The sequence below is a fragment of the Rhinolophus ferrumequinum genome, chromosome 12 (assembly GCF_004115265.2).
Source record: "Rhinolophus ferrumequinum isolate MPI-CBG mRhiFer1 chromosome 12, mRhiFer1_v1.p, whole genome shotgun sequence".
NCBI classification, from domain to species: Eukaryota; Metazoa; Chordata; class Mammalia; order Chiroptera; family Rhinolophidae; genus Rhinolophus; species Rhinolophus ferrumequinum.
The window spans coordinates 18,710,076-18,724,378 of NC_046295.1; the positions used below are offsets into that span (position 1 = coordinate 18,710,076).

The window sequence follows — 14,303 nt, forward strand, 5'->3', positions numbered from 1 at the left end:
ATGATTGTCTTGCATAGATAATCACATTAAAAAATAGGAGAAGGAACTTCTTTCTGTCTGTGAGATATATAGCAAAGCAACTCCAAATTCAAATGATGATTTCAAATGGCTGGAAACGTCATTCCAGTTTTACTTTCTAAATGTCACTCGGCCTGTCTGAAAAGACCTCATTAACCAGAAGAAACTGGAACAGGGACTGGAAGTAGTTCCTTGTACCACAGAAAGTAGTGGGAGAGAATGTGTGAAGAAACACTCTAGAGAGGGTGAAGTGAAAAACAGCTTCAAATAACAATGGAAAAGACGACAGGAAAGGGCCGGGGAATTACCCCCACCCATGCAGGTTATGCATTAGGCTGGGCTAAGAAACAGATTTTCCTTCTAGAGACAAGGTTATACGAATTTTCCTGGTGGTTATGATAAAACTCTATTAAATTAGGGGAAACGAAACAAAATAAAGATGGTGTCTTACAAAGGAAGAGGTGTTAACCCATTCATAGGTGGACTTCTGCTGTGATTATCACCAGATCCTCAGGAGAAAGGGTCGAGGAGAAACTGAATAAAGGCACTGCAAGAGAAGTATTAGGAAACCCCTCATGAACACACTAGCAGGAATTAGGAAGAGGACAAAGGGAAGAAACCTGAAAAAAGAATTTCCCTTTGTTTTATTCTGCATCCACCCCCTTTCTTCAAATTCCCTAGCTATGGCCTTTGTTTCCAACCTCCATGGGATTCTCTAGGCAGGACTTCTCCCTGCCTCTCCCTGCTGCAGTTCAGCTCCAACATTTCTGCCTATTTCGTCCTCTGCCTGGGGCAAAACTCCAGTCCCCTCTCTGCTCAAAGATCTCTTGAATTAAGTACAAACACTGCATTCTGGCCTTCAGGAGCCTCCACAATACATCTGAACTGATTTTTTTTCACCCTCAGTCCCCGGACTCCTAACACTTATTTGGTCCACACTTTGAGGTTCCTTTTATTTGTTCCTTGTAAACTTGTTTGTTATCCTGGCTCCATTCATGCCCGCCCTCCATCTAGAGCTGTACTGGCCATCATGGTAGCCATTAACCACCTGTGGCCTGCTGAGCACGTGACTAGTCCAAACTGAGCTGTACTCTGAACGTAAAAATATGTGTCATAGTTTGAAGACTTAGTATGAAAAGGAATGTAACTACCTCATGCATCATTTTATAATTATTACATGTTGAAATGATAATATTTGGATATGATATGTTAAAGATATACTGCTAAAATTAACTTCGCTTGTTTCTTTTTACTTTTTTAATGTGGCTACTAGAAAAGTTTAAATTGCCTATGTAACTCGCATTGCATTGGAAAGCGCCAGTCAAGAGTGCCCTGTCCCATGTACCTCCACCACAGCCACTTCCACCTGTGGTGATCACATCACCCCTTTAGGCACACTACCCGCCGTAAGTGTACTGAGTGTCTCCTTATCCTCCCGTCAGCTGTAATTCCTTTTTCCTTTGAGAGTCACCATCACCACCATGGTTGGCGCCATGTACTTATTTGAAGGCACTGGTCATGGTCTCCTTTGTACTTAACTGTAGTGTATAGGAAAGAGCACAGGTTTGACGCAATCCACTCTTCATATTAGCTGTATATCTTGGGCACATTACTTAGCCCCTCTGAGCCTCAGTCACCTCCTCTGTAAAATGGGGATGATAATAACCCATTTTAAATGTTTACTAGCAGGATTATTCAGAGAATGGCACATAGTAAGTACTCAATATATGGTAACAAATAGTACTGCTACTAAAACTACCACTATTATTTTTATTTCATTAGATCATGAACATGCTCAGCATGGAGGATCAAAGGCCACTAGATGTGGGCATGATGAGCAGGCACTTTGTCACACCTGGTGAAGTCAGCTCTACATGAGTGTGCAAGTCACCCTGGAAGGGTCGGCCCCAGTGACCATACTCCTTGGACCACCTGCCTCCCCTGAGTGTAACGGACCATCTCTAGGTTGATTGACCTCTGTGACTCCTTGTATTGGCCTTTGTACTGTGAGCCATGGATGATCCCAGACTAATCCAATGATCCTTTTCAAAAAGAAGAAACCATTAGGAATTACTCGGTGACTGACATAGCTGGGCATTTGAAAGTGGAACAGCTGAGAGATGATGTTACTTCTTCCAAAACCCATTGCATGGAACCCATGAAATGGCTGAGGTTCTGTTCAGAGCTGGCAGGAAAAGGTCGAGAGGCAGAGAGAGTGAAGCCCACATAAGAGGCAGAATAACCAGAAAGGCTGGGGCTTCTTGGTTTCATTACGGATTAATCTGTAATTAAAGAACACAGTCACTGGTGGAAAACTGGAAAACTACACAAAGAAAAAAGAGAATAATCTCCCTTAAGTTTCACAAGTCAAATATAACCAGTAAGAAAATGTTGGTATATTTCTTTTTGTTAATTTTTCCTCTACATACCTTTTTACCAAGTTGCATTGTAGGATCAAATTTTTGCACTGCTTTTGAATATAACTGGGCACTTTTTATTTTCTAATGACACAGGTAACATATGATCACTATAGAACAAAATTTAAATGTGAATAAAACAAAAGAAAGATTAAAAATTTAGTAACATTTATTAAATTTTTTCAAACAAATAAAGTGTAGTAAATTATGAAAATACTTGATGATTCTATCTCCCAGGTATTTTCTTACCATGGGGAAAAAAACCCGTGTACAAACAGTTTTAAAGGTACACAGTGAAAAGGGAAAGATTTTTCTTCCTTAATGCATCCTCACCCCTGTTAATATTTTCCCCTAGAGTAACTACTGTTAATAGGTGAGTAAATATACCCAGAGAAAAAACTTGTATGCAATATAAGCATACATATGTATATCTTTCTATTAATTTATAAAACAAATGATAATACCATATCCATTATTATATGTATTGCTCTTTTCATTCAATATATGTTAGATATAGGTCCATATCAGCTGACTTCCTTTTTAATGACAATATAATATTCCATTTTAGTGAGTACCATAATATTATGTATCCAATTTCCTATTGATGGATATTTAATTTGTCTTTTTTTACCATGAAAGTACTGCAGTGAACATTCATATATGTTTGTATAATATATAATGTATTTTACATAAATATATTTTATAATATTAGCTGTATATCTTGGGCACATATTTTATAATATATTTATGTAATATTGATATAATATATTTATATCAATATATTAAAAATATTTATATAAAATATATATGTTTTATACATATGAGGTCTGACAATTAAGTTCACGAACTTATCTTAGAAAAAGTGCAACATACTGTATTCATTGCTGAGTATCACTAGGGTCACCTTCGAAGTACTCCCCTTGGGAAGCTATGCACTGATGCCAGCACGTGGTCCACCCCTTCAAAGTAATTTTGGAACTCATTCTGGAATGGCCATCAGAGCTATCATTGTATTACCCTTGATGTCCTCAATGTCATCCAAATGTCTTCCTTTCAATATTTCCTTTATCTTCGGGTAAAGAAAGAAGTCATTAGGGGCCAGATCTGATGAGCAGGGAGGGTGTTCCAATACAGTTATTTGTTGATTGGCTAAAAACTCCCTCACAGACAGTGCCGTGTGAGCTGGTGCATTGTCATGATGCTGCAAAAGCCATGAACTGTTGGCGAAAAGTTCAGGTCGTCTTAACTTTTTCACACAGACTTTTCAGCACTTCCCAATAGAAAACTTGGTTAACTGTTTGCCCAATTGGTCCAAATTCATAATGAATAATCCCTCTGATACCAAAAAAAGGTTAGCAACATCGTTGCAACAAGTTTGCAAATTTAATTGTCAGAACTTACAAGTGTGTGTGTGTGTGAGTGTGTGTGTGTGTGTGTGTGTGTGTGTGTGTGTGTCGGGGGTTGCCAAAACAATGTATACAAGTGGACACTTTGGTCAACGTTGCTCAAGCAGTAGTTCGCTGTAATCAGAAGTGCCTGGACGCTGCTGGTAAACACTTTGAGCACCTCTTGTAATTGCAGAAGTCAAACATGACTTGTATTCATCTTTTGTTATTGGTATATATTGAGTCTTACAATTTTAATACAGTTTTCCTTTCTTAAAATGTGTACATGTTATTTTTGAAACCCTCTGTATGTATACATTTCTGCAGGAATATCCATAGGTAAATGCCTAGCAGTGGTTTTACAAAGGTAAAGGGACAATTCTGTTGCTTGAAATTTTAAATTTTGTTTCATATAGCCAGTTTCCATGTGGTCTCTCCTTGTGAGCCAGTTTGGGCTTTCTCACAGTATGGTAGGTTCAAGGCAGTCAGACTGCTTATATGGTGGCTGATGGCTTCAAGAGCGAGAATTCCAGCTAACAAGGTAAATGCTGCATCATCTTTCCTGACCCCGTTGCAAAAATTATACACCATTGCTTCTACCACAGAATTCTACCCAGATTCCAGAGGAGGCACACAGACCCCACCTTTTGATGGGTATAGTCTAAGTCACACTGGAATTACCATGTGAGATGAGCGATATTGTTCTGACTATATCTGAAAAAACAATATTCCCACTCTCCAAAATGTTTGCATACATTTATACTTTTATTAAGCATATATTAGAATACCATTTTCCCACGCCCTTTGCAAATCTTATTGGTGAAAAGTGGCTACCATGTTACTAGTTTGATTTACATTTCTAAGTAACATTGAGCTGATTTTTATATCTTTATTGGCTCTTTATATTTCTTTTACTGATATCTGGCTATTTATAAACTTTTCTATTGGATAGTTTTCTAATAATCTTAGGCGCTCTTTGTAAGAGAAGAAAAGTATCCTTTTCTGACTGTGTGCTGTAACTATATTTTTGATATTGTTCTTCCTCTTTGACTTTATGTTTTTGCCATGCTGAAATCTATAACTTGTTTATAGTCAGATTCATCAATATTTTCTATTACTGTTCCTAGGTTTTATATCTTGCTGAGAAAGGTCTTCCTTACTCCAGTATTATTTTTAAAATATCCAAGTTTTCTTCATTTTACCTTATAATCTGTTCCTTATAATGTTATATGGAGCATACAATATTGAACCATCCTCAGTTTCCTGAAAATAAATCCCGTTGGTCAATATATACTATTTTTTATGTATTTTTGGATTCTATTTGCTAATATCTTTCCCCCACAGATCGAAGCTTTGCTCCAGTACCAGAGTTTCCCAAAGCTTCTAATTTCTTGTGATTGTATCTTATTCAACAAAATTTAGAGTTTTTTCTTTTATTTCTAATTATTTCCTACATATATTACTTCATTTCTGAGTTTGTATAAGTCTGATTTATGTTGTTTTATATGTTTTTAAATATTTTTAAACTCTTTTGGTAAGCACTATGTTAAAATTTTGATCTGTTTTGTACGCATGTATTCCTGGTATTTTTTCATTATCCCTGGAGATATTATTCTGCTCCTTATTCTCCTTCTTCTAAAAATAACTTGGTATAAGACTCAATCTTCACACGATTCTGTTGCTAGATTTATGTAACAGGAACACATTTTTCCTGAAGTTCTAGAAGTGGTTCTGAGTGGCTTTTCTAACTTCACAGAGCTCCCTCTTCTGTTGCTTTTGTAAATTGTTCAAAAACATGGCTGCTGGCTCTCTGAGTTATCCACCCCTGCACTCGTATGATCTTCTCTTTCCTTGTCTCTGTTATTTCTATCCTGCTCAAATTTGATTCCACCTCTAGCAGTTTCTCCTCAGTATAGGGTCCTTTCCCGAAAGGAAGCTGTGCCTTGTTGGTTTGAAAATAACTCATATCCTAGACTATTCCAGTGCCTTTCACAACTTACCAAGGACCTTCACATTCACCTGCTATTGCATTCGGCAAAACCCCTTCCGTTTATCTCAGATTGGCCTGGATAGCTTTCCAGTAAGTACCTTTCAGGTATTTTGTAGTTCTCAGGTCCATTGCTTTCCTCTGCTTTCTCCCACATGGACAATGTTACCAGGCACATCTTCATGGCAATTGGTGGTTTGTCCTCATCTGCTTGCGTTTTGTGGTTCGTGTCATTCAGTTTTAGGTTAAATGGAGTTTTGGTTTCTATCTAGTTGCAGTGTCTGGTTTTGTGTGGGGACTCAGGGAAATTCAAAACTATACCGCCTCCACTGCCATTGTCCCAGAACCTCGTCCTTGTATATTTGGATTGTTGGCTGCATCTTTTCAATGCTCAATACTCTTCACTAATTTGAATGAATGACACTAGCATCTTTCCACTCTCCCAATTTTGAAGGAAAAATAGATTGCTTCCTCTGCACCCTATGTAGGAGGCATTGCTTCAGCATCGTTCAAGCACAAATAGTTTTTTAGGAATACCTCAGACATCACCAATAGATAGTTCTTCCTGGGGAAGAGCGGATTATATACAGCGAACTAAGAAGAAGGAATAGAATTGGAGGACTATTTGGGAGATATGTTGAGTATATTCTAAAGATCAGAAGACAGGAAATCTATTAATGATGGAAAACCTGGAGCTAAGGGTTGCTCCAGGTTTATAAATCCACATTTACCCAGATACTTCCAGCCTCTACTGCAATTTGGTACAATAGAATTAATGTCCCTGTACTTTAAACATATTGAAATCATTATAACCAATAGAACTGATGCAGCTATCTGTAAAATAATGGAGAATTTCTTCAAGCATTTGAATCTGGTATTATTTGAAGTGAGAGATTCAAATAAATGAATTCACCCTTCTCTACCACTAGCTCCCTGGTCTAAAATATTGGTAAATCCCCTAACTGTCCTGTCTGCACCCATTCTGCTCTCCCTCCATTACTTATTGCTTACTTTAGAGAGAGTATTTTTTTTCTCCAAACCAAATCAAGTTGAACCACCCCACCTAAAACTGACTTCTACTGCTCTTATAAAGAAAAACTTCTTAACATGACCTCACAATCCCTGTGCTATCTGGCTCCCACTGCCCTCTGGCCTCATCGTCGTCCATTCTCTGACCACTCTCTGGCCAGGGATGGCAAATACGTGGCAGGAAGGTTGGCACTCCCCTCTGCACCCCAGTACCTATGCAAATATTACTAATTATTCCCTCCTACCACGGCTGGATTTGGGCTCACTTTAAAACTCTCTCAATACTGTGCTCCAAGCTCCCCCTACGAATGTGTGGGGGATCCAATGTCCACTTCTGGTCCTCACCTTTCAAGGGCAGCACTGCTTACCTCCTCCTAAGTTATGTGCTTGAGTGCTGTTACTCAGTATTTTAGCTTTGGCTTAGTGAAAGAGATAAGCCAAACTTTACTTGCGTTGTGAATTCCAAGTCACAATGGCCTTAGGTTCAGTCTTTTGCCCTTACCATGCATTCTCTCACCACAGAGCCTTTGCACATGCAGTCCCACCTACTTTCCATTTGATTTCATCTCCAGTGTCACTACCTCAGGGCAGTCTTCTCTGACCTCTCCTACGACATCATGCTCCCATGTCATAGGAACCACGGTACCATGAACCTCTCCTCTGCACCACTCGTCACCATTGCATTTTACTTTTGTGTATTCCTCTAATTAATATTATTCTCCTTTACTCAACTGCATGATACATGAGAGTGACGATTACAATCTGCAGCAGCTCATGCTACAGTTTCTTGCACACAGTGGGGGTTCAGTAAATTCAGGTTGAAAGATAACGCAAGGTTTTCTGAAAACTGACAATTATTACTTTATATCATAATTATCATAACTTTATTTTGGAGTGAGACCTTTAAAAAGGTATGTCTCCCTGCCAAGAGAAGCATGATACAAAAATTATAAATTTTTTACTGATACCTCTCTTATGAAAATCAGTTACTACATTCTAACAAAAACTGGTCTCAGATATATTGCGATAGGATCATTTACAGACGGCCAATACACATATGAAAAGATGCTCAATATCACTAACCATCAGAGAAAGGTAAATTAAAACCACAATGAGATATCATCTAAAACCTGTTGGAATGGCTATCATCAATAAATCAGCAAGCAAAAAGGGTTGGCAAGGATTTGGAGAAAAGGGAACACTTGTGTGCTGTTGGTGAAATTGTAAATTGGTGCAGCCATTAGGGAAAACAGTATGGAAGTTCCTCAAAAAATTAAAAATAGAACTACCTTATGAACTAGCAATTCCAATTATGGATATTTATCTGAAATAATCCAAAAGACTAATTTGAAGATATATGCACCCTTATGTTCATTGAAGCATTATTTACAATCGCCAAGATATGAAAGGAACCTATGTGTCCATGGATAGACGAATGGATAAAATAGATATAGTACATATGTACAATGGAATATTACCCAGCCATAAAAAAGAATGAAATCGTACCATCTATGACAACATGGATGGACCTAGATAGAGGGTACTATGCTAAGTGAACTAAGTCAGACAGAGAAAGACAAATACCATATGATCTCACTTATATGTGGAATCTAAAAAGCAAAATAAATGAACAAACAAAACAGACACAAACTCATAGATACAGAGAACAAATTTATGATTGTCAGATGGGAGGGAGGTTTGGAGAGATGGGTGAAAGAGGTGAAAGGGATAAAGAAGTATAAACTGTTAGTTATAACAATAGTCATAGGGATGTAAAGTACAGCCTAGAGAATATGGTCAATATGATATAATAACTGTGTATGGTGCCAGATGGGTACTAGACTTTTCGGGGTGATCACTTTGAGAGGTATGTAAATGTCTAGTCACTATGTTGTACACCTGAAACTAATATAATATTGTATGCTAACTGTAATTGAAAAAATTGATTTGAGAGAAATATGAATGACAAAAGAAAAGTGAAAAGGAGAACTGAAAGTGGGGGAATTCCTCTGAGATAGAGAGTAGATGACCATATAAAAAGCCCATGCTTATGGAGCAAAAGCATTCACACTTCAAACCTCTGAAGCATTTGCATTGGTGTCTAGGTGGTAACACACAACACTGTTCCCGTTTTCACCATGACCAACCAGTGCATCCTTCAGATCGCTCTCCTGTTGGGTTTCTCCACCACAGCTTTTTCCATCAGCTACAACTTACTTCGACTTCAACAAAGGAACTGCAATTTGGCTTTGCAGGACCTCCTGTGGCAGTTGAATGGAACCTCTCAAAATTGCCTCAAGGACAGGATAGACTTCAAGCTCCCTGAGGAGATTAGACAACCACAGCAGTTCCAGAAGGACGATGCCATTTTGCTCATCCATGTGATGCTCCAGCAGATCTTTGGTATTTTCAGAAGAAATTTCTCTAGCACTGGCTGGAATGAGACCATCATTGAGCACTTCTATGAGGAACTCAGTCACCAGAGGGATCGTCTGGAGACAGTCTTGGAGGAAATAATGGAGGAGGAAAACTTCACCTGGCGAAATATGATCACGCTGCACCTGAAGAATTACTACCTAAGGATCAGGCGGCACTTGAAAGCCAAGTCGTACAGCAGCTGTGCCTGGGTAGTAGTCCGAGTGGAAATCCTCCGGAACTTTTTCTTCCTTAACAGACTTACAGACTACCTTCGAAACCGAGTATCCCCAGCCTGTGCCTCTGGGAATGAAGACTGAGTACAGCAGTTCTTCAACCAGCAGAGGCTCTTTATGTGACTGACAACTAATGCACTGCTTTTGAAAGGACAATGAAAGACTTTACATTTTTTAAACTAAATTATGCATTTTAAGTCATTATTTATTTATTTATTTACACTTTTGCTTTGGAAAATAAAATTTCTTGAAAGAAAAGTCACCATGGCAGTTTTGATTTCAATTTGATTTATATAACCACCCGTGTTAAAAATTGCAGAGTACCTATCAGATGTTCTTTCTAAAATATACCTGCAAAGCAGTACTGGACCCTGCCTTCCAGGAATTTAAGCTTCAAGGAAGTCACACGGAATATACAAGGTAAGAGACAATAAGGGGAGCTGTATCTTATTTGAGAATAAACGTGGCCTGAGCCTTTATAGAATTAAAATGGAAGTGGCAGGCAGGTGGGTCTGGAACTAGAATTAGGGTGCCTACTGTTTCTACTGTGTACCCCAGTCTCTCTGGCTCTAAAGTTAGAATTTGACTGGCTCTCAGGGTAACCAGAGGAATATTTCAGCGCTTGTGCTCACCCTAACCTCATCTCTGTTATGTGTGGGATACTCTGCTCCCCACTCCAACTCCTCCACCTTGGGATTTAAAAAATATTTATGTGCCCCTCACAAGTCTAATGTGAGAAGTCTCAGACACTTCTGTAACACTGTTAAGTAGCAGTCCCTTTATTTTACTCTTCATGGAACAGCCAAGATGTATGGGTGTCTTAGGGGAAGCTGTAGCCTCTGTCTGCTTCTAGGGCACAGACGCCAGACGGAGAGAGAACTCTGTTTTATTCCCCTGCTACCTGGCTAAGTTTTTACCCTATTTCCTCCCCTGCTCTGTTTATACAGAATTCAAGGAAAATCCTACCTGATTATCCTGTTGCTCTGCATATCTGAAGCCACATAGTCCCTACAGCCAAATCCTAGTTAGGAGCAGCAGATTAAGTCATTTCAGGTTAAGTGGAAAACCAGGAAGTGTGGGAGAAAGGGAAATTCAGATGGGGTAGAGAGGGCACTACCTTTCCCCAGGGCTGCTTCCTAGTTGCTCATTGGGTCCCTGGCCAGCATAGCCTTGAGTCAGAAGGGGGAGCCCTGAGTATACTGTCTGCACAATAGTGTCTTCTCTTGACACTTCCTCACTGCCGAATCTCTTAAGAAAAATCAGACTTCGGTACTGCTGCTGCAGGAGAAAACGCTTCGATAAAAATCAAGTCTTCTAAGTTTCTTCCCTTTTTTCCCCACTCACTAGCTATGTGATCTTGGGGCAGTTACTAAACCTCTATGAGACTTAGTTTCCTAACTTGTAAAATAGGAATAATGTAATTGTGCCTATCTAAGTGGTACTTGTGAAGAGAACCAAATCCAATTACACACAGAAGAGCTCAGCACAGTGCCTGGATGGCAGCTGTAATGACAGGCACATTCATGATAATCCAAGATCCCAAAGGGTTCAGTATAAAGACAGAAACTCAGCCATGTGATGAAACCCTCTCCTGTATCTCTTCCAAACCCTCGGCAGAGATAGCTCCCCACAGAGTCCCTATGTATGTAGAAATCATGAGTGTCCAGGTCCATGTTTGAAATAGTATAAGGAAACAAGCATAGGATGGCTAGACATCTATAAATGAGCCAAGTTAGTGGGGACAGAAGGCAGAGTCATGACAACAGAACCACTTTTCCACTTCCTACCTTAGGAATCCAAGGAAATCATGGAGAGGATATGGGTGCTTCCATAGACACAGACTGGAGGAGTTTTATTTAGCTCTGAAGCAGTTAGAGGCCCTGAAAAATGCCTGGGTTGCATTTAATACATTAATATTGCCTAACCATTTGGACAGGGTAATGTCGGTGTACATTTGTATGGTATTTTTTGCAATTAACAAAGGCATTTGGGGTATCCTTAGGTACCGTTAGGTACTCAGATACATTTGATGCAAGGACTTTAAAAAATGCAAAAAACATTCATCGACTGGAAGAAAATATTTGTAAATCATATATCTGATGTGGGACTATATTCAAAATATATTTTAAAAAATACTCTTGGGTCAGCCCGGTGGCTCAGGTGGTTGGAGCTCCGTGTTCCTAACGCAGAAGGCTGCCAGTTGGATTTCCACATGGGCCAATGCCAGACGGCTCAGTTGGTTGGAGCGTGGGCTCTCAACCACAAGGTTGCTGGTTGTACTCCTCGACTCCTGCAAGAGATGATGGGCTCCGCCCCTTGCAACTAAGATTGAACACAGGACCTTGAGCTGAGCTGCCGCTGAGCTCCAGGATGGCTCAGTTGGTTGGAGCGTGGGTTCTCAACCACAAGGTTGCCGGTTCGACTCCTCGACTCCCGCAAGGATGGTGGGCTGCGCCCCGGGCAACTGGACCTGGAGCTGAGCTGCGCCCTCCACAACTAAGATTGAAAGGACAACAACTCGACTTGGAAAAAGTCCTGGAAGTACTGTACACACTGTTCCCCAATAAAGTCCTGTTCCCCTTCCCCCAAAAAATAATTTAAAAAAAACAACTCTCAAAACTCAACAATAAGAAAATAATCAAGCCCCCCTCAAAAAGAAAACAAAAAACTGGGTGATACATTTGAATTGATAGTACACCAAAGAGACACATGAACAGCAAATAAATACATGGAGATACTAAAGGTTTCTTTGTGGATTTTTTTGCGGCTTAGATCAGATAATGAATGTGAAATGGGGTTTGATTACAGCTACACCACGAGGATGTAGCAATAGCCACTGCCATTTCTGAAGAAAGTCCACCAGCCATCCTGGTCGAGTTCTATATGTGATACACTTGAGGTCTGGCCAGCAGAAAAGGGCCCTAATCAATACGGACTTCTGTCTTGGGTAATCTGGCTGTGAGATATACAGAGGTGGCCGTGGAGTCAGAAGGAAAAGGGCACCCAGAGTCACACCTGGACAACGGCACTGTCTCTAAATCTGTTGTGCCAATGCTTATTGAGCCTAAAAAAACAAACTGTTTTATAAGTTATTCTTTTGTCTTCAATGTTAACTGTTGCTTTTTAAACATCAGATTGTCTAAAATCTCCTAGAATAGTTTAAAACAACTGAACTCTGAGATTGGACTAGAATTGCCGGTACAGAAGCATACTCTCCTAATGTAGTAGGACCAAATTAATCACTTAAGTTGTTAGTTGACTTGATGGTGAGTACTCCAGAAACTTGTTCACATCAAACAGTGACCACCAAATCAGTAAATTCTGCTTCAGTTGGCATTCTTTTCTAAAATTCCTGCTTTGCTTTATAATTCCCTGAGCAGGATATACTTAGGAAACTCAAAATGAATTATTTAAATTATATCCCCCAATAAATAACCTAGGAATAAGAAAAAATGGAGCTACTTCAAAAAACCCTCTTAAGAAAATGAAAAGAATATGTGTGCAAGTCACATATCTGGTAAAGGATTTATGTCAATACATAAAGAACTCTGACAAATAGACTGAAAGGGATGGGAAAAAGATATTTCATGAAAGTGGAAACAGAAAAAAAAACCCACAAAAAAAGCTAGGGTAGCAATGCTTTTATCAGACAAAATAGACTTTAAAACAAAGGCTATAACAGGAGACAAAAAAGGACCCAGTAATCCCATTTCTGGGTATTTATCTGAAGAAACCCAAACGCTACTTAGAGGGAAGCTGTGGGTCCATATGTTCATTGCAACATTGTTTACAATGGCCAAGATGTGGAGGCAGCCTGGGTGTCCACTGATGGATGAATAGGTAGAGTATGCTCAACATGGTCAGTCTTTTTAATTTTAGCATCCTAATAAGCACGTAGTGATATATCTCACTGTGGATTTAATTTAATTTCCTGAATGTATAATGATGTTGATCATCTGTCTTATGAGCCATCTATGTATCTTCTTTGGTGAAGCGTGTGTTCAAATCTTTTGTCCACCTTTTATTGGGTTGTTTTCTTATTATTGAGTTTTGAGAGTTCTTTTTTATCCCCCTTCATCTACCCTCTCCCTTTTAAAATTTTTCAGTTACAGTTTACATTCAATATTATTTTATATTAATTTAAGGAGTACAGCATAGTGGTTTGACATGTATATAATTTAAGAAGTGGTCCCGCCTGACTAGTCTAGTACTCATCTGGTACTATACATACTTGTGACCATATTATTGACTATATTCCCTATGCTTTACTTTACATCCTCATGACTATTTTGTACCTACCAATTTGTACTTCTTAATAGCTTCACGTTTTTCACCCTACCCTCAACTTCCCTCTCATCTATTACCCCAACTAATCTAGTACCCGTCTGAAACCATCCATAGTTATTACAATATTATTGACTATATTCCTTAGGCTATGTCCTACATCCCCATGACTACTGTGAAACAACCAGTTTGTACTTCTTAACTTCTCCCCCTTTTTCACCCACCCCGAGCCACCCTCCTGTCTGGCAACCATCAAAATATTCTCTGTATCTATGAGTTTGGTTTTGCTTTGTTTGTTTATTTTGTACTTTAGATTCCACATAAAAGTGAAATCACATCGCATCTGTCTTTCTCTGTCTGACAGTTCACTCAACACAATACTCTCTACGTCCATCCATGCTGCCACATATGGCAAGAACCCATTCCCTGCCAAGCACTATTTCATTGTATACATGTACCACCGGAAGAATGTGGAGCAACTGAAACTCTCATAAACTGCTGGTAGAAATAAAACATGATACAACCACTTTGG

General features: G+C 39.2%; 1 protein-coding gene across 1 annotated transcript; it reads left to right on the forward strand.

Moving 5' to 3' along the window:
- Positions 1-8,906: 8,906 nt before the first annotated feature.
- On the forward strand, positions 8,907-9,739 carry IFNB1 (interferon beta 1). The gene has a single exon (XM_033123942.1). The coding sequence runs from the start codon at positions 8,975-8,977 to the stop codon at positions 9,569-9,571; it is 597 nt and encodes a 198-aa protein (XP_032979833.1). The 5' UTR covers positions 8,907-8,974; the 3' UTR covers positions 9,572-9,739.
- Positions 9,740-14,303: the final 4,564 nt, after the last annotated feature.

Excerpts from the sequence above, each read along its gene's own strand:
- IFNB1 (XM_033123942.1), top strand. The coding sequence starts at position 8,975 with ATGACCAACCAGTGCATCCTTCAGATCGCTCTCCTGTTGGGTTTCTCC.